This window comes from Homarus americanus, unplaced genomic scaffold, assembly GCF_018991925.1.
Source record: "Homarus americanus isolate GMGI-L3 unplaced genomic scaffold, GMGI_Hamer_2.0 scaffold23617, whole genome shotgun sequence".
NCBI classification, from domain to species: Eukaryota; Metazoa; Arthropoda; class Malacostraca; order Decapoda; family Nephropidae; genus Homarus; species Homarus americanus.
The window spans coordinates 5,372,434-5,394,065 of NW_024720711.1; the positions used below are offsets into that span (position 1 = coordinate 5,372,434).

General features: G+C 36.3%; 1 protein-coding gene across 2 annotated transcripts; it reads right to left on the minus strand.

Moving 5' to 3' along the window:
- Positions 1 to 1,072: 1,072 nt before the first annotated feature.
- LOC121860773 (valine--tRNA ligase-like) lies at positions 1,073 to 21,018 on the minus strand. Of its 2 annotated transcripts, XM_042358139.1 has the most exons (20): positions 20,880 to 21,018; positions 19,730 to 19,805; positions 14,933 to 15,134; positions 14,523 to 14,654; positions 14,154 to 14,268; positions 13,656 to 13,884; positions 12,876 to 13,055; positions 9,891 to 10,015; positions 9,348 to 9,493; positions 8,414 to 8,664; positions 7,466 to 7,695; positions 6,895 to 7,002; positions 6,084 to 6,243; positions 5,739 to 5,886; positions 4,946 to 5,096; positions 4,338 to 4,541; positions 3,766 to 3,880; positions 3,436 to 3,611; positions 2,721 to 2,870; positions 1,073 to 1,246 (listed from the first exon to the last, which is right to left on the minus strand). In XM_042358139.1, exons 1-20 carry the CDS (start codon positions 20,928 to 20,930, stop codon positions 1,181 to 1,183), a joined length of 3,015 nt encoding a protein of 1,004 aa, XP_042214073.1. In that variant the 5' UTR covers positions 20,931 to 21,018; the 3' UTR covers positions 1,073 to 1,180. The 2 variants fall into 2 exon arrangements, with proteins under 2 accessions (XP_042214073.1, XP_042214072.1); XM_042358138.1 differs by lacking the exons at positions 19,730 to 19,805; positions 20,880 to 21,018 and adding an exon at positions 16,536 to 16,713.
- Between the last annotated feature and the right edge of the window lie 614 nt (positions 21,019 to 21,632).

The following is a 21,632-nucleotide window of genomic DNA, read 5'->3' on the forward strand; positions in this document are numbered from 1 at the left end:
AATAAAGTACAACATAAACAAACTCCCATAATGGAAACATTCTAGATGGCCACATTTTATGAAAAACTTTAATTTATTCAGACTTTCTTGGTTAATGTACTTAATTGTTCTGTACATACTGTATAGGTAATTCTGCATGGTCCATAACTAGGGCCCTTACAGGTTTTACTGAGCTTGTTGAAATTTTGCTTCCAAGATCTTGTAGTTATAAGGTCCTCTCCATCATCAAGCTGTGGCTGCAGCAGTTCAACTTGTGCCTTGATTTTGGCTAATGAAATCGGACAGCGTCCACTTTAAAATGGGCCGAGCCAAAACTGGTTTCAACTAGTCGCAATTCTTTAAACAAATTTCATGCAATACGCTTTGTTTTAGGTCCTATGCAATATACTGCCGTATATATAATTATTTTTATTATTATATCAGTTTTTGTATTGCCTTACATCCCCTCAAATCTTCAATATTATTCAAAATATTCTCAGTGGGAGAAATCGATGATTGGTTGTTAGCTATTTGGGCCGCCTGGGCGTTGCACAAGGCTAACGCCTGATCAAGGTGTTAGCTTTTCCCTATGAATGTGTCATGTGCACAAGTCAAAAGCAGCGTCTGCACATACAGATTAGCTAACACGTTAGCTACTCTGTGCATCAAAAACGCCTTTAGTGTTGGGTATAGTCATGTCATTACTTGAAAAATAGTTAATGACAGGTCAATATTGCAGTTCAAGTGTTATGATTCTAATCATCTACATGAGTTCTCTGCCAACAGTATATAGAGAAAGACTGGAATTTAGTAGGAAATTAACCACTTTCCTCAACTACTGCATCTCATCTACCCCCAGTTGGTTCACAGATTAGTACTGCCAACTGCTGACATTGTTAAAAAGACATCCTCAAAGAGATGTGAAAATACTTAAACAAAGATGTAAGGCATATGTGGAAAATTATGTTGCAAAGAGGCAATAAACCCAAACCAGAAATCACCCAGAACAATGCCTATCAATTACAATGTTTGTGAAATATTCCCAATTTATTCTTGATAGCCTTCACACTTTAGGAAACTATTAAGAGCTATCTCTTATATAAATATTTATTACAGTAACAAAATAACAGTCTACATATATACAGTACGGCCATCCACAGGATAACAATATTACCTAAACCAATGTCTCTTTGGGGTTTTATTACATCTTCTCCAAACTGCAGATGAGGGACTGTAATTGTTCAAGTTCCGTTCGTAATGAGGCCAGCTGAAAATAACAAACTTTAATTAATTATTAAGTAGACATTATGAAAGGCAAGTGTTGCTACAGTATGAGATTCAATGTCATTATATACTGTGTATTGATGGTAGTGGAATGATGTATGTGACAATATGGGGGACAATATGGTAAAAGAGGGAATGGATGAGAAAAAGTAATGAGAGTGTCTACAGTATGTTATATTTGATAACCAACCTACATTATAAAGAAAGAGTCCCTGAAAGACTGAAATAAAATGGCATTAATATTATCAACCTTAAATGCAGGGCCGGCACTAACCATTAGGCAATCACCAACATCTGGGGCGCCACAGATTCTGGACAAAGTTAGGTAAAATGATCTAATCTAAGTAAAATACAAAACTTTAATACATGTATAGGTACTCCAGAGCATGCTGATTTCGAATATATGGTCCACGATTCGATTGCGGGGTAATTAGTGGCTGTAATGACCCTTGGATAATTTAATTATATTTTTCAATACTAATTACTCGCCAACTATGGGTTTCCAAAGTACAATTTTGGTGTTAATGTGTTATTCTGTAAGTACTTAATTCGTTAAAACCCTTTAAATTTCAATTATGTGAAAAAAGTATATTTTGGGCAAAAAATTACCAAGGGGTAAGGCTTACCTTCTCGACAGTTTTGGCCCAAAAATTTGATTTTTTTGAAAATCACAATGTAGGTACAGTACTCCAGAGCATGCTGATTTCAAATATATAGTCCACGGTTCAATTGCGAGGTAATTAGTGGCAGTAATGACCCTTGGATAATTTAATTATATTTTTAAATGCTAATTACTCACCAACTATGAGTTTCCAAAGTGCAATATGGGTGTTAATGTATTCTTCTGTAAGTACTTAATTAGTTAAGCCCCTTATCCGAAATTCAGAAAACAGAAAACTTCTGAAAACCTAAAGTTTTTTTGTGGAGAAAGCCTAACATAACCATTCTGAAATCCGAAAAATTCCAAAATCCGAAATGCATCTGGCCCCAAGGATTTGGGATAAGGGATTGTCAACCTGTAATGAAGGGAAGAATGGCTAGGAATGATGACAATTATGTTAAAAATACCTTGAGGAAGAGTGTTTTATTAAAATGACAACAATTCTCCCTCAAGACCAAACCCGATGTTTTTGGGTGGGATGGAAGGTCGGAGCAGGATGGCAAAAGGTTAACTCAATCGTGGGACTGAAGGGGATGGAGGACGTGAGGTGGGGGGAGGGTTTGTGTTATGACGTGTCACATGTAAAAGAAGAAACCCACAATGGCAGACAAAATATTTAATCCAAACAGTTTAGACAACAACTGTAGCCTAAAAAATAGCCAAAGTTATATTGATCGTGAAAGATAAATTTACAAATGGCAAATTCATAAAACATAAAGAATTCCTGTAGACAAATACAGGTACAGTATAGATAGACAGTCACACAGTATAAGTATGGGAACAATAAGACACTTACCCTGCTAAGATGAGCTTCCTGGACGTGGGCTGGTGACTTCTCTTCATAGCCCGGAGAAGAAACAATTTTCACCATCTTACTCTCCTCTTTCAGCAGCTTGCCGAGTTTCTTTCGTAAACGTATCAATTCTTTCTTTGGATCAATCACACCCTGGGATGTATAAAGAAGGAACTTTTTAAGATCAATTGAGTGAAAAGATAAGGATGAAACCAAATTACCCATTTATGAACAAGAACACGAAGTCAACTCGTTCATATTACTCATGACACAAAGTATATTCTCATACACATGTTTCTATTTATATAGAAATGGGGGTTTGATCAGAAAAATTAATTTTAAAAGTTAGTCAATAATGCACAACACATTTATAATGCACTGCCAAAGTTAGGTGGATATGGTCCAAGTAACCTCAAACTGGCAACTGGGGTTAATCCAAAGATTGACCTATCATTTCTAGCAATCATTGCCTTTAAAGGGGGATATTAAAAGCTGACATTCACAACTTCTGGAAGATTCAGGTTAATAAGGCTTCCAGCAGTTTGTGAATCTCCATACTAACATATCTCATTCAACACAATGCATACCCGATATTTCTATTTTTCATGTGTACTGCTGCTCTCATAAGGTCATCTTACAAATGAGGCAGCTGATCTAAAGTTTAATTATAAAACCAGAACCACTGACTAATTAATACAGATACTGAGAGAAGACTTACCTCAAGGTGAAGGTAAACAGCAGTTGAATCTGAAAGTATTGCTACTGCTGAAGTGGCTGGAGGTGCTGCAGGCCCATCTATTATGGTCACTGACAGTATACGACCTAGGGATTTTATAACCCGCAAATTCTCCCTTAGCACAGTAGTCAGGTCTTTATCTGAACTGACAACACTACCTAGAACAAATTGTAATTTTATTAACATATCCATTTGGTACACCCAACACAATTAATTGCATTCATTGCAAATTAAATCATAAAAAAATAAAAATAATTAATGTAGGATTCATTGGTATTCATTATCAGTGTTATGAAATCATAGGTTCATTACCTTGTACTCTGTAGTGCGTAATATTGTAGGTTGTCTTGAGGGCTCGGAATGCTGCGGCCACTTGAAGTAAACTCTGTACCCTGTCTTCTACCATCTGGTCTCTCCAGCACAACCACTGATAAAATTTTTTTGTAATTCATGTGTGTTTTCAAATCCCATGTGCTGAACCAATATATCTACAAGATGCAATATGGACACATTTAAAGCCCCATCCAATCAAACATGTCTGTACATCTAAACCAATCAAAATATATTCCTAAATTCTCTCGAGATCTGGAGTTGGTTACCCTGTCTTCTACCAGTTGCTCCTCCTGCCTCCACAGTTCTTAAGTCAAGTTGTTTCCAATCTAATGATATGAAATGGCAGCTAAATCATCCAACTCTTTTTAACAAGTACACTTTGGCAACACCTGATGCAAAATACTGAGGTATGTTGGTTGATTGATTGTGGGAATTACAACCCTGGCAATGCAATAGATTAAGTCATATGCCAAGAGGTATGTTGGAGTAGAGCAACAAGCAACAGACTTATTTCGTCTTTTTTTTATGATAACTACTGTGTATCATCCAACCTGTTGTGGCTGAGGGTAGTCACACTGCATGATGCTCTCAAACTTATGGCCATTCCTTGGCAGTCTCTGATACAGTTCTTCTGTCAGGAAAGGCATAAAGGGGGAGATGGCGTGTAACCCAACATCCACACAAGTCCAAAGTGTCTGTAATGCTAATAACTTGGCTACATCAGATTCCTGTTTTAAAACTGACTTGATGCTTTCCTGGAAAACAGAAAATAAACATCAATTAATAAAAAGATCTTAATATCGAAGTTGTCTAACATTCAGGGTATCAACATGAACATAAACTTTACCCATTCTCTCAATGACCATAACAGTTTAATAAAATAGGACAGCCAGAGATCAGGTAGAGAGAACTAAAGTGTCCTCACTAACTGGAGTATTCCTCGGTAATAAATTTCTATCTAGCATTCTATCTATTATCTTTACTCCTCTTCCTTTTTGAAGTGGAGGAGAGAAAAAAGGGTCAAAACACTCAAAGAAAATGGAGTAAAAGTAGGAAAGACTTATTAAACAGTAGTGAAGAATTTAACAAGAGAGAATGAGCTAAGGCAACAAACTCAAGTGTTACAATATTTCACTAAGCAATCCTTAAAATCACATACCAGGTAAACATCACAGAGATGATTGTACCAGAAGGTCACAAACCCTGTAGTAACAAGATGCAGGTCGTACGCCTCAAAGCACTGGTTACTTCCACAGATTAATCGGGACATATGACTCAGTATCCACTTATCCATCATGCCAAGATCCGCCCTGGAAATAACATGTTATAGTGTTGGATGTCATTAACAACCATGAAAATATTCTCTCCATCTTGAAATATTTTACAGCACTTGTGTATCAGTATGTTAATCAATCTTCAGGACCTATCAATGGATTCATCTCTGCGGAGTGGAAGTTGTGCACCAAAATTAATGGCTATTTTAATCTTTTTTGAGTGACACACAGTGGACCGAATCTTCTATTCTACTGTATCTAACTCCATTTACTAAAGTGTGGCATATATTGTGATAATGCCCGAGAGACTTTTTACACAATTATTATCTACCAACTATTATTTTCCAGTTCTCAAAGAGGGAATTAAACCAAACCAATATGTTGAGTTTAGGATAGACTGTTACTATTAACTCCTGTATCTGTGAGACCTATGTTGAGTCACCCACTGAGCAGCACAAATCCTTATTGTTAACAATTTAAGGAATTAATTGAAACAGAGAAGCTGGAAAATTGTTTTAAGTTTATCAGTACTGTATTACGACTTATCGTGGATTTTGAGAAGAATAAAGAGGTAAAGGAAAAATTAAATATACAGATTGAAGGCAAAATTCTGTAAACATTTGACCCAGATTTTAGTTTCCTCTAAAATCTAACTGACTTAAAATTCATATGACAAACCTGCAAGAAGAGTGCACATGGGAAGCACACTGTGTTCCATTCTCTACCTTTTCCAGGGCAGATAAAAGGAATCGTACAGTCTGCCATATTTTGTTGCCCAGGAATTTGCTCTGCTCCATGCGGTTAATATCCACGCTGAGAAGCTTATCTGTAACGTGATTTTGTGACCCAATAAACATCAAAGTCCATCAAACACAAAGTAAAGCATGATCCAGTTCATTTGCGAAGGACTTACAAGAACAATTTCTGTCTTTGTAAATGTAAACAAACTAGAAAAGTAGGGGAAAATACCAAACAATGTAATATTCACATGTGCAACTAAAAGTTATACTTGGTAGTACTTACTTTTGAAATTGTATGAGCAGAGGGTGAACCTGAGGGCATCTGCACCACAGTCTGGTATACCATTCGGGAAATTTGAGGTTTGTCCTTTTATGGCCTCTGACACTTCTTGTCCTGACAGTATCCCACTCTTTTCACTTGACTTAACACGGTTGTTAAGCACCTAAATGTAGAGAGGAGTGCTTAATGTTTCCACAATAGTCTACTGAATGGGTGTTAATACAGATTTGAATACAGTACACATAATTATTTCATACCAGCTGCACACTTCACATTCTGTAGTCTTGGAAACATATAAATCACTGCACATTTTTGTAACTTACATTAACTGGGTTGGTATCTCAAACAATCAGGATCTTGCTTCCCTGAACAAAGTAGTGAAGCCATGATGTGTGACTACAGTGTGCAATTTGACACTCAATATTCAAGTTCTCAAATACAATTACCCAGTACATCACCTGCTTCTTTAGTGCCAACCATGTCTAAAGTCATGTATCATGTATCATGGAATGCATATCAATAGCATCACAAAAGAGTTAATATTTCATTTATAAGGCAATGGTGTTAACTCTCGACTCAGTCAACAACAACTGTACTCAACCTTTCTGCACTGATATAAAATACTGTACAGTTTACCCTCAATTTACATGGATTTAATAATTTAATACTGGTACTGTGGGGCTAGAATCAATACACTGTACTGTACCAACCAACACTCCCCTTTTCATTGTAATTCATTCTTTTTAACTGCAGTAAGAGATGTTTCTCGCTAAGCTGTTCTCGTTCAGTGGTGTGGCCCCCCAAGAACACATACCTCTAGAGAAGCTCCTTGAATAACATCAATTGGGTCAATCACATTCCCTCGTGACTTTGACATCTTGTGGCCATGGGCATCACACAGCAAGCCATGTAACAATACAGCCTAGAGAGAAAGATATATTATATATATACTGTACAGTATAAACAGTATGCATTCTATACAGGTGACATAATTTTTTTTTAAATTTAAGATGTTGTGGTCCTGATAACTAAAAATTATGTAACGTTAGCCTCCACACCACATTAACTACAGTACTGCACTACAGTATGTATTGATCAATGAAGAACTGCAATATATTTGAAGTTAATTAATGTACTGTAATTAAGTAATGTTATCTGCCAATTCCTAATAACCAAAGAAAATGCTAAACTATAAACAAAGTGAAGAATGATTACTTAACATACTGTATGTGTACCACCCAGAAAGACATTCTTGCTAGAGACATATATTACAGGTACAGTATTGTATTATCATTTAAAGTATCTGATACAGTACAGTACAGGTCTCTTTCTTTCAAATGACATTGAACATTATAAACATGCTGGCAGTGACACTCATAATGCACCTTAAATGGTAGTTCGCTGGTAAGGTGTGTTCCAAGCATAACCATCCTAGCCACCCAGAAGAACAAAATATCATGGCCAGTCTCCATGAGAGTGGTGGGGTAGTAGCTCTGCAAGGCCTCACTTTTCTCTGGCCATCCAAACACAGCAAAAGGGAAGAGTGCTGAAGAAAACCATGTATCCAACACATCCTCATCTTGACGCACTGATGTTATGCTCAACTCAGATATTCCTGAAAATTGTGGCACAGTACTTTATGCACTTGGAAAATTTTATATTTGCATGCTGTATAGAGTATTTCATTTACAAAAGTAATCTAAAATGAAATCAAACAATTCAATGCAATATTTGGAAGGATTCACAGTAATGTAAATGTCAAATGAGGAATTAACCCACATAATTCTAATGGAAGTTTTGTTATCTTAACCTTCTGGTACTTTTGGCCATGGTCGGAAATCTCACCCCCTCGCAGTCTTTCGATGCAACTTGCGTCGGTAACAGGAACACTTTACCATTTTAGTAAACATTGGGTAGATCAATCCAGACCCAAATTGCACACTTATAGATGCATCTCCCAGTCCACGAGGCTAGTGGAAGGAACTTATTGATAGAGCCAGTCCACTGTTTCTGCTTTTCTGCTTATGGGAGGGTTGTTTTCAGTGTGAGATACGACTGAATGGGAGGGGTTGCACCAGCACAGGAATGCTTAGTGATGCAATTTGCATCGAAAGACCATGGGAGGTTTAACATTGTACCTATACCTCTTTCTTTGAAGCTTCTGTTTCCCTTGATCCATCCCACATAAAAGTGGGAGAGAAGTAGTCTAAAAATGATGGTTTGGATTCATAGAAAAGTTGTGTCAAGTATGAGAAAGTAAACTTAAAAGTACTGTAAACAGCAAAATATTACAGATCTCCACATCTTATATATGACAACTATAAGTGGCATACCTTCTTTTTCTGCAACTTTACTCTTTGCATCTTCTATGGACCTTGCAGCAACCCAGAACTCCTCACTGTCAGACTGAACACAATAAGCTGGAATACGGTGGCCCCACCAAAGTTGCCGAGAAACACACCAGTCGTTAATATTCTCCAGCCATTCATACCAAACTCTTGTGTAACTCTCAGGGTGGATGTGCAGGTTACCTTTACGAACGGAATTGACTGCTTCAACGGCCATATTTTTGCAGTTAATAAACCTGAGGATATAGGGATATTTACTGTCATATTTCATTTGCTTGTTATTCATTAATTTGTCATTTACATGTACTTTTAATGTTTAAAATATAAGTAGTGGAGCCATGTGTACTAGTGCAGAACCAGAGGAATGGACAAGGGGGAACAGGAAGACACTACCACATGCAGTGGATAAAGTAAATGAGGCAGCTGCTGAGAATGGAAGGAGGCCAGGTCCACTACCAAGGTCAGAGTCACTACTGAGGACTCTTAAAAGTCACATACACAAATATGGACACTTTCCTCAACAAGAGAGCAACAGGAGGAGCAACCAGGAATATTGCAAGTTTAATATACTGTAGATGGATATGACTCATTGACGAATTGTCTCGAATACAAAATGTGTGTTTGAAAATCCACTGAACAGAATTTCCCCCAAAATGGCTGATTCTTCATCGAAGCAAAGAATAATGAGAATATGATCAGTAGATTATAGATTCTTGAGTACTTATGACAGTTTATGTAAGAGAAACCATGAAGGAATGTGAGTTGCGCCAACACCAAGACTTAAGAGGAAAATTTCTTGATAATCTACTAGGACTGTGGCTGCCTGGACATGCATGCAAAATTTATCTCGGTTACAACATAACATTTAATAAAATATTTAAACCTACTAAATTAGTGTTTTTAAAATTGTAAGCCTTACCACTGGGGCTTCAACAGAGGTTCAATAACATCTTGGGTTCGACTACAGCGAGGTACCATCATGGGGTGGGCCCTACATCCACGATAAAGTCCCAGGTCACTGAGTGCTTCTAACACTGCTTGTCGTGCTTTGAACCTTGGGAAGTTCTGCATGGAATACGAAAACAAACTCAGTTACAGCTTTGAATAGAGAATCATGTGACAAACCAAACCAGAAATCACTAAATTAACATCCCCACAAGTCAATTTTGGACAAAAATACAAAAAACTAAATTCCTGAAAACTGGACATGCAGTTTGAGGAAAGTAATCTTAAAGATCAGGTCACATTTTAATATACTGTATAAGATAAGAACAGCAATTCTCATATGAACAACACTGGAGGTATTACACCACAGAGCCTCAACTAGAGTGGCTTAATTTCAAAGGAATGCCAAGCATAATCAGAACCGACCAATAATCTCACATTTGTCAAAACAGACACTAACAATTACCTGTACTGTACCTTACAACTTCCATAACAATAAAAAGGAAAAAAAATTCACCTTGAATTCAGGAACAACGTCCATCACTCTTCCTTGTTCGTCAAACACTGTTAGTTGTGGAAGGTTGTGTCTTTGTCCTACACTATAGTCATCCTGGCTGTGGCCGGGTGTCACTTTCACCACACCTGTTGGTTGTAAGTAAACAATATCACTTTCATCTCACTTAAATCTTTCAAATTGCTAAGATATATTGCTCCTCTGTAATTTCTTCATTCAATTTCTCTTGCTTTTTCTTTATACAGAGGAATGCTCACTGCCACCCAATAATCATGTACTTGGCCACCACCCCACCTCCACTGAACGAGAGCCTCGCCTCCACTCCCAGTGAACTTGTTCATCACCTCATATATCTTTTTCAGGTGGAACATTCCTCGTAATAGCTCCTCACTTGTTTTCATTATTATCTACATTTATTCTCATTTAATGTTAAGTCTTATATAGCCAATAAATCTTACCCTAACAACTTTCGTCTTCTGAGAATGTTTACTCCAACCTCTCTCCTTTTTCTTTATTCATACAGTATATCTATAGAAAATAACATTCTTGGAAGGTTTTCTATGTTTGGTGTTATTGTATTTGGATTTCTATATCTAATTCAATCTTCTGTTGCCAGTATAGAACACATGGGAAAAGTTTGAAAATTTTCTCTATTCTCTGTGTAAAAATACATTGTTTGTCACTTTTACTAACATTATAAAAACTTAATGTGAGCATCAAGTAACAAAGAATACCAAAATTACAGTACAGGTAGTTCTGCTATAACGCGATAATTGTGTTCTTGTAAAATATAGTGTTATAGAAAAGCGCGTAATAGAAATAACAGGGCTTATGGAGAAAATAGGGTTAGGTGCAGATTACTCGAAATCGAAAAAATTTAGTAGTTGGCCTAACACAAAGGATAGCACAGTCTAAATAAATATTACATTCATATCTAATAATGAAATCATACAGTAAATGTAACACTTTACCTTGAAAAAATATGAATGTAACTTGATGGGGGAGAAGGGTGACTTTGAGGTTGATAAAATCGAGCTTCTCTTCAAGTGTTATATCCTTTCTTTTACGATCATCACCGGGAATTCTATCACCAGAACGCTTCTTGTTGACATTCTTCTTTACCATATTCACAGTTAATACCACAAAATTGGAGAAATAGTAAGCAAAAATCGCGTTATAGCAAACAAGCGTTCGCGTTATACAAATATCGTTCCCAATTCATAAATCGTGTTAGAGCAAATTCGCGTTATCAAAACACGCGTTATAGCAGAACTCACTGTACAGGTTGTACCTCCCTAGTCCGGCAACCTCGGGACCTGACCGGTGCCGGACCATGGAAATTTCCGGACCATGGAAATTCACCCTTTTCCTGGACAGATAATGACTTGCACTTACGTTAGTACCACTTTCACTGCTTCGTGGTCTCTTTGAAGACATATTAAAGGGTTAAATGTTGTACAGTAGCTTCTCAAATTTCGCGAGGTTTTAATTCAACGTTTTTTTATTTGGACACACAAAAAAACACTACATAATTTAAAATTTTGACGGCAGAAACTCGAATTCTGATGGGTTTGAGCAGCCCTCCAACGTTCAGACGTGCACAATCGTGTAAACAGCGTCATTTCTCTTATGTACAAAAGATTCATTATTGTTTATTACTGAATGTCTTTTTTATTGACTTAATGTTTGTGTGTGCAAAATGAGCAATACAATTCATTAATAATACGTAGAATATTAAAACACACGAGGAAATGAGACCGCATTGTTTTCGTTGATTACAAAACCAGTGACTGAGTGGTTTTACATATAAAATACGAAAATAAGACCCTGGTTGTAGCTGTACAGTCGTAAAATTAATGTAAAAAATTAATACAAGTATGGTTGTTTTAAGTAATGTTATTTAATGTTAATAAATAGAACAATAAAAGTAGCAAACCATTAATGTTAAAAGAAAAAAGTGAGACTGCGCGTATGTAAGTGCACACATGTGAAAAAATATCGTCATTACTCTACACATGAATATGAAAGCAACACTTATTTACTGTTCATATATGTTTTAATTAATGTTTCTGATTTTTTTTTATTGAATTAATGTTTGTGTGCAAAATGAACAATACAATTCATTAATAATTCGTGGAATATCAAAACACACGAGGAGACGAGACGGCTGCCAGCATTGTTTTGTTAATGTTAACAAAGCCAGTGACTGATTGGTTCTACATATAAAACAAGAAAAATAAGACCCTGGTTGTAGCTGTATTAAAATTAATATAAAAATTAATATGGTTGTTTGAAGTAATGTTATTAATGTTAATAAATAGAACAATTAAAGTAGCTAATCATTATTGGTAAAGGAAAACAGTGAGACTGCGCATATGTAAGTGAGCACATGTGAAAACATATCGTCATTACTCTACATAAGAATATGAAAGCAACACTTATTTACTGCTCATATATATATATTAAAGGGTTAAATGTTGTACTCTGTACAGACAAACAGAGAGAGAGAGCCGAACTGCCGGATGTAAACAAACCTTAATTTACCGCGGCTTTGTTGTTGTTTTTTTTACGGGGATTAGCCCAGCTGGGCAGAGGTCACTGACCCACATTGGGGCCTGAGGGGCGAAAATGTAATACTCCTGTAATAATAATAATAATAATAATAATAATAATAATAACAATAATAATAATAATAATAATAATTCAGATAAGTAAAAAAAAAATAAAAAAATAAAAAAAATAAAAATAGTTGCTTATCTAACTATTGGGCAAACTAAAATAATTCGGGACCACAGGAGTTTCCGGACCACAGAATGCCGGACTAGAGAGGTACAACCTGTACTAATATTTATGAAAGTGAACCGAAATATGGAGGAGATGATTCTCCAATGGACTATTAGACATGACACTGTACATTATTTATACATCACTCATGAGATACATTTTATGAGGGATCTCATGACACTAGTATATTGTATAGTACAGCACCTGTGCCAAACTGGGGATCTACTTGAGAATCAGTAATAACAGGTATGATGTCTTTGCGGAATGGGTGGATGATGTGTCTGCCGTGGAGATGGATGTAACGCTTGTCCTCAGGATGAACCATGACGGCTGTGTCCCCCAACATGGTCTCTGGTCGTGTTGTACAAACCACAAGTTCCTCATCTGGTAAATAACATAAAAAATAAGGAATCAGTTTTAAAATCAACCAATATCAATGTTCACATTAAACTCAAACACATGTGCAGGCATTTCTAAACCATCTTAAGCAATAAAACTTAAAATTAAATGATACAGTAGGCCCTCATTAACAGACAGTTACAATAAAAGTCACATGAAAAAACAAATGAATACTGTATAAGATTTTGCTGTTTTATTACACCTGAACAAGGGTCTCTCAACATCATGTATCTTTTCTATACAGTATTAATACTAAACAATGTGTAATCTATGAAAGAAGATTGTTTTAAAAGAATTGGTACAGCTTAGTGAATTCTTAAAAGGTGTAATTTGGAGACACTAACATGAAATGGTGTGACAAAATAAGGGCAAAGAAAGTTGGAAATGTTAAAGAAAAAAGGTTCAAGGACACCCAAAATGCTTAATATATCCTGTATCACACACTACCATGAGAATGTAAAGTACAGTAAACTGGATACTGTAGCAGAAATAATATTTTAAGGAGTAATAACTCCTGCATTGCTCTTCTGATTTACTACAGAAATTAGAGAATACACAGTAAATAGATGAGATGTGACCATTTACCTGAACCACTGATCTTGTAGGCAAAGTCATACATCTTCCCAAACGTGACAGGCTTATCATATCCAGGAATTGTAAGCTCTGTTGGGCCCGTCAAATGCAAGTGTTCAACCTCAATATCAGAGACTGCTGACTGCAAACTACAGCACCAGTTGACTAGAGCATTTTTCCTGTACACTAAACCAGAATCATACAGCTGAATGAAAGCTTCAGTGACAGCTTCACTCATGTGCTGAAAAACATACAGTAATATAATGGTTTACAGCTTTAACTGCATTTCCATCAATTAATCTATAATTTTAAAGATTTACATGTGGTTTGTAAAGAAAATCAATTGTTTATAAAGATTTACACCTAAAATTAATATTACTATCAACATTATTATTCTATACCCTGTACTGTATAAAATTTGCAGTTAAAAACTCACTACCAGGAGAGGTGGCAACCACCTCACATCTCACACAGCAAAAGGTTAAACATGAACATCAATACTGTACTCACAGCATCCATAGTAAATACGGCTTTGTCCCAATCTAGAGAAGTGCCCAGCCTCTTCATTTGGTCATATATCAGTGTACCCTTCTCTTCTTTCCATTTCCATATTTCATTGACAAATCTGAAAGAAATGGAACAGTAGGTCTCAAATAACCACACAGTTATTTTGATACATTTTAAAGTCAAACCAGCACATGACACAATACTTACTAACAGTAGGAACAATAAAATGAACAGTTCCATTTAGAAGACCTTTTTGAGTAGTGGACACAAAAGTACTGTTCAGTATAAAATAGGTTCAAGCAGAAGGTGCAGTGTGTGGGACAAGTGAATATTTCACATAATGCCACGAATGAGTACAGTACAGTATCTTACCTTTCTCTACCTAGTTGGTGTCTTGTGCTCCCTTCTGTTGCCCAGAGATAACGTTCCACAACAACCTGAGTAGCAATACCTGCATGGTCGCAGCCTGGCACCCACACCACCTCGTGTCCTCGCATCTGATGCCTTAAGAGGTAAGCAGCTATGAGTCACAATTGCCATAAAATGATGATGATGATAAATTTAATGAGATACAGGTATTGTATATTAAAATTAAGTTAATTTTTGCCAACTTGGTCAAATAAAGCACTGTCTGTTCTACCACAATGATATAAAGCACTGCCCACCCTATCCCAGTCAGCCTGTGGCATAGTACAAATACAATATGCATGAATCATTCATAATGAATATCATTTACAGCATGGTACAAAACTGTGATAATATATAGTCTCAAAAGCACACACCATCTGGCAATGGCATCCTGCACGGCACAAGTGAGGGCATGACCAAGGTGGAGTGTCCCAGTTATGTTGGGTGGTGGCAAAACCATGACAAATTTTTCTTGTGCTCCTCGTCTACGAAAGAATCCTCGGCTCTCCCACCATGAGTACCAGCCTTGCTCTACTTCACTTGGTTTATAGCCTGAGGCCAGAGGCTGTGTTAAATCTGAAAAAAAAATTTTTCATATATAGCTAAAGTACATGTGTTACCATCTCTTATTCCAATAAATATAAGCTTATGAACAAAACTAAATACATGTACAGTTCTGTAATCTCTAAATAATGATCAGTAAGTATATACTGAAATACAGCAAATTAAGTTATGCAACTACAGTATCTACACATGATAAGCGAGAAGACTTTATGGTTGGCCACGGTCCACCATTATTTGAAGTCAAAAGAAATATAAAAATTTATATCTTGTAAAACTATACTGTATACAGTATTGCTCGTGCATTTTTCAACCATTTTATGATGCAAGAAAGCAGGTACAGTTTTAGTTTTGGCCATCTGGTGAATCTTAGTAATTTAACTCTTGGAATCAGTAGTTTAGACAATATAAGACACTTTTCTTCTATGACGTTTCCCTCACAAACGACTTACATCCGGCTCCAGTTAGGAGGTTAGATCAAGTCATTTGTGAGGGAAACGTCATAGAAGAAAAGTGTCTTATATTGTCTAAACTACTGATTCCAATAGATAAATTACTAAGATTCCCTCAATGATCAAAATTAAAATAATACCATAAAGCATTATGTTCTAGGGAGAAATTTCATGCAACTGGTAGTTATTTCTGCTCTATGGTGAAGTGTTGTACAATACAGTAGGTGGCTGAGGAAGCCAATTGGTGGGGACTATACCCTTTAAATATCATGAAAGTTATTACCCCTAAACTTTATATCTGTGATGACTAACTTCAATATAAAGAAACAACTTAGGAACCAAAAAATTCGTTGTAACAATAGTATAAACATTAAAATTTCACTTGTTGTCACTATACGAAATTGAAGTTGAAACAATGTTTTTTCCGGTGGTTTTTGATGTGTTATCAACGAATTATACCTACATTTCCAGTGCAAATCAGTAGTTCCTGAGATTAGTCCCCTCCCATCTCAGAATCTAAAGATTTGCTATAAAAATCAAGGTTAAGAGTATTCAAAACACATCGAAAACCATCAGAAAAACAAAACCCTAACCTAACCTAACCTAGCTTGGGAGCTCCACAGTCGTTCCATGTTGTGGGTGTGTACTGCCACGTACGAACATACTTAAAACATTGTTAAATATCTCACTTAAACATAATTTGCGTCAGAAATGCCATTGAGGAAAAGTGTCTTAGAATTGTCCAAACTACTGACTGCAAGCATAAAACTCCCGAGATTAGTGTAGTGGCAACAAGTGAAATAATAGCGTAAAAACAAGAGTGGGAGAGTGGCGATGATGATAAAGTTGAGATTAGAAACAGGACGATGTTTTAAACTAAAATTCCTATCAGTACAAGGTAAAAACATACCCGCAAACGTAAGTAACTGCACAAATTTATTCACTTTCCGAATTCAATAACTACCTTTCATGGCTGCTCTTTGACTAGAACTCACAACCACAGTTCTGTAAGGCGGCAACACACCCACACGGGGAATATCACTAAGAATGAGGCGGCCAGGACGGACTTGACATATCCTGTATAGTAACATGTTTGCTTATCTAAATCCTCTGGCAGCAACCACATCCAGCGAACACTCTCAGCGACCCAATAAGACAGCGACCACTACCAGCGATCAAAACCATCAGCGACTACTACTAGCATTGATATTTGATAAGACGTAAACATTTATACTGAGGGTCACTGTGAGCATACCTAGTCTAAAGTTTTACAGACATTTATCGGTCTCAGTTACGGTACACATGGGCTAATAAGTTGAATAGTGGTTAAATGCTGAATAATAAAAATAGACAATTAAGTGAATGCCGACGATAGAGAAAGTAAATACTGCGAAAAATATTAGAGTTAGGATGGCGCCAGTATAAGAGCGTTTTAGTTCCGAATGAAATTTCGGCTATTATATACAGGAATCATCACCAATAACATTTGTGACTTGTATTAGTAATTTAGCACTACAGTAATCTAATCAATTGTGTAATTCCTTAACATGTTATACTAGTAACGGATAAATTACGGTAGTTTTATACATGATTACATGAATCTACATCACATTCACGAACGAAAATACTAATGACGTATAATATTAATAAATTATCTGCTGCATATTTAATACAATAATGTTTATTATGACTTTCGTCGCCAAAATATAGAAACCAAAAATCGGCTTCTCAGTCGAAGGAAATACGTAGCCCACAACCTATGTCCAAAGGCACAACACAAAATGGTATAATATTATATGTTTATACAAATTTATTTATTTACTCGCTAAAAAAAATATATCTATCTTAAAATATAAATTTAATATATTTTTTACTTTATTCTGTATATATAAATATTATAACTTATTAATATATATTAGATAATATGCATATAATGTATGTAGATTTTAATATATTTCATCAATCTCAACACTGCATAAATTCTCTCTCATATATATATATATATATATATATATATATATATATATATATATATATATATATATATACTTCATTTTCTTCAAGTGTTGTCAACGTAATGTAATATTGCCATCTTAAAGTTACTGTTGTGGTGGTAATGTAAAAATTATTATAATTAAAAGTGGGACTTATTTTTAGCATTGGTACGGAATTCACGATACATTTAAAACTAGTAAAGTATACTTGTAAACAATGACAATTAAATTTATTGAAGCAACTGAAGCAAGAAAGTTTTGGGGACGACAAACTAATGAATACCAAGCAAATGAAATATGACAGTAAATATCCCTATATCCTCAGGTTTATTAAGTGCAAAGATATGGCCATTGAAGCGGTCAATTCCGTTCGTAAAGGTGACCTGCACATCCACCTTGAGAGTTACACAAGAGTTTGGTTTGAATGGCTGGAGAATATTAACAACCGGTGGGAAACAAATACAATAGTTTCCCTCAAAAAAGAAAAGAAAATGACACCAACTGTGGTAGATCTTCTCTATATATTTTGCTATCATAAGGTAGTGAATGTTGGCGGCCTTTTACACCAAGAGACCTTTTAATGTAATGTTAAAATAACAAAAGCTGTAGTTTAGTCAACATATACAGTGCATGTTAGTCATCTACGATGTGTGAACATGTCTATGGTGTTTTGCATATTACTCCTACAAAATATATTCTCAGATTTTATAGTTATGCTACAGGATAATTGAGCACAATTTCAACAAATTCATTAATTTAATAGTTACCTGTGAAAATAAAATAAATTGTATAAGCTTCAATTTGGTCGCGCCTTTACATAGTAAATTTCAACAGGAGAGTTTAGCATGTTTCAGCATGATTTGCATAATTTTTACGAAATATGTACCGTAGCGTGTTGTTGTCATCCTTGTACCGTGTGTCATGCTGCTTCAATAAAAAATAAAAGTAAGGAAGCGAGCGTGTGTTCAGCCCACTGGGCCCTTTAAGATGATACTGTATAAGCAAAACTGGTACAGATATTGTACACAAGCACACACAGACACGTCATCATCACTTACTATCGGATTTACCTAGCCAGAAGGATTACCGTGCACACACGCACGCAAAATCATTCGTACATACAATACGACTCTGGCAGACGTTTAGACAATATAAGACACTTTTCTTCTATGACGTTTCCCTCACAAACGACTTACATCCGGCTCCAGTTAGGAGGTTAGGTCAAGTCATTTGTGAGGGAAACGTCATAGAAGAAAAGTGTCTGTCTTATATTGTCTAAACTATTGATTCCAATAGATAAATTACTAAGATTCCCTCAATGATCAAAATTAAAATAATACCATAAAGCATTATGTTCTAGGGTGAAATTTCATGCAACTGGTAGTTATTTCTGCTCTATGGTGAAGTGTTGTACAATACAGTAGGTGGCTGAGGAAGCCAATTGGTGGGGACTATACCCTTTAAATATCATGAAAGTTATTACCCCTAAACTTTTTATCTGTGATGACTAACTTCAATATAAAGGTACAACTTAGGAACCAAAAAATTCGTTGTAACAATAGTATAAACATTAAAATTTCACTTGTTGCCACTATACGAAATTGAAGTTGAAACAATGTTTTTTCCGGTGGTTTTTCATGTGTTATCAACGAATTATACCTACATTTCCAGTGCAAATCAGTAGTTCCTGAGATTAGTCCCCTCCCATCTCAGAATCTAAAGATTTGCTATAAAAATCAAGGTTAAGAGTATTCAAAACACATCGAAAACCATCAGAAAAACAAAACCCTAACCTAACCTAACCTAGCTTGGGAGCTCCACAGTCGTTCCATGTTGTGGGTGTGTACTGCCACGTACGAACATACTTAAAACATTGTTAAATATCTCACTTAAACATAATTTGCGTCAGAAATGCCATTGAGGAAAAGTGTCTTAGAATTGTCCAAACTACTGACTGCAAGCATAAAACTCCCGAGATTAGTGTAGTGGCAACAAGTGAAATAATAGCGTAAAAACAAGAGTGGGAGAGTGGCGATGATGATAAAGTTGAGATTAGAAACAGGACGATGTTTTAAACTAAAATTCCTATCAGTACAAGTTAAAAACATACCCGCAAACGTAAGTAACTGCACAAATTTATTCACTTTCCGAATTCAATAACTACCTTTCATGGCTGCTCTTTGACTAGAACTCACAACCACAGTTCTGTAAGGCGGCAACACACCCACACGGGGAATATCCTTGACCACCGAAGGGTCAAGACGTACCTGGCACTCCTCTCGGAGCAGCCAGGTCAACTGTTAAGTTGGCCCATACCAACTCCCTTCCCTGAACCCTCCTCCCCACCGGAATATCAACAAGTTCTCGCCAGAAGTTACAATTTCATTTAGGAAAGGAATGGAACCAGTGTTAAACAGAGGTGAACATTGGTGAACAGTGCTTAAGTCAGTGAGAACAACTCAACAGTAACAGTCGTACTCAAGTTAACCTTCACACAGTGAGGTCCCAGGTACCCAGTGAAAACGGCCCGTGAGACCCAACAACCAGCGATGTGTTAATCCGTCTACGATAGGAAGGCCTAGGGCCACACCTCACTCATATAACACCATCTGTGAGGGAATTACTACACCACGTCAAGTCCCTCATAACACCATCTGTGAGGGAATTACTACACAACGTGATGCCCCTCATAACACCATCTGTGAGGGAGTTACTACACCACGTCAAGTCCCTCATAACACCATCTGTAAGGGAATTACTACACCACGTGAGGTCCCTCATAACACCATCTGTGAGGGAATTACTACACCACGTCAGGCCCCTCATAACACCATCTGTGAGGGAATTACTACACCACGTCAGGTCCCTCATAACACCATCTGTGAGGGAATTACTACACCACGTGAGCCCCTCATAACACCATCTGTGAGGGAATTACTACACCACGTCAGGCCCCTCATAACACCATCTGTGAGGGAATTACTACACCACGTGATGCCCCTCATAACACCATCTGTGAGGGAATTACTACACCACGTCAAGTCCCTCATAACACCATCTGAGGGAACTACTACACCACGTAGGCCCCTCCTAACACCATCTGGGAGAGAGTTACTACACTACGTGTTTGCTGTTCAACACCTACATTAATCTGAATGTTCACTGTATGTTCCTTTACCTATCTCTAATGAAGGCTTTTGTTTAACCACCAATGTATGTAATAAGTCATTTATGTCCAATGTATATTTTCAGCCTTCGGGCTGCAGAACTTTTTCAATAAACCGTTAATTATTATTATTATTATTATTAATATCACTAAGAATGAGGCGGCCAGGACGGACTTGACATATCCTGTATCGTAACATGTTTGCTTATCTAAATCCTCTGGCAGCAACCACATCCAGCGAACACTCTCAGCGACCAAATAAGACAGCGACCACTACCAGCGATCAAAACCATCAGCGACTACTACTAGCATTGATATTTGATAAGACGTAAACATTTATACTGAGGGTCACTGTGAGCATACCTAGTCTAAAGTTTTACAGACATTTATCGGTCTCAGTTACGGTACACATGGGCTAATAAGTTGAATAGTGGTTAAATGCTGAATAATAAAAATAGACAATTAAGTGAATGCCGACGATAGAGAAAGTAAATACTGCGAAAAATATTAGAGTTAGGATGGCGCCAGTATAAGAGCGTTTTAGTTCCGAATGAAATTTCGGCTATTATATACAGGAATCATCACCAATAACATTTGTGACTTGTATTAGTAATTTAGCACTACAGTAATCTAATCAATTGTGTAATTCCTTAACATGTTATACTAGTAACGGATAAATTACGGTAGTTTTATACATGATTACATGAATCTACATCACATTCACGAACGAAAATACTAATGACGTATAATATTAATAAATTATCTGCTGCATATTTAATACAATAATGTTTATTATGACTTTCGTCGCCAAAATATAGAAACCAAAAATCGGCTTCTCAGTCGAAGGAAATACGTAGCCCACAACCTATGTCCAAAGGCACAACACAAAATGGTATAATAT

Coding starts and splice junctions, on each gene's coding strand:
- LOC121860773 (XM_042358139.1), bottom strand. CDS start 20,930: ATGTTACGATACAGGATATGTCAAGTCCGTCCTGGCCGCCTCATTCTT. Junction 15,135..19,729: donor TCAAAGAGCAGCCATGAAAG/GTAGTTATTGAA, acceptor TTTTTTTTTCAG/ATTTAACACAGCCTCTGGCC. Junction 14,269..14,522: donor CACCAACTAGGTAGAGAAAG/GTAAGATACTGT, acceptor CATTTCTTTCAG/ATTTGTCAATGAAATATGGA.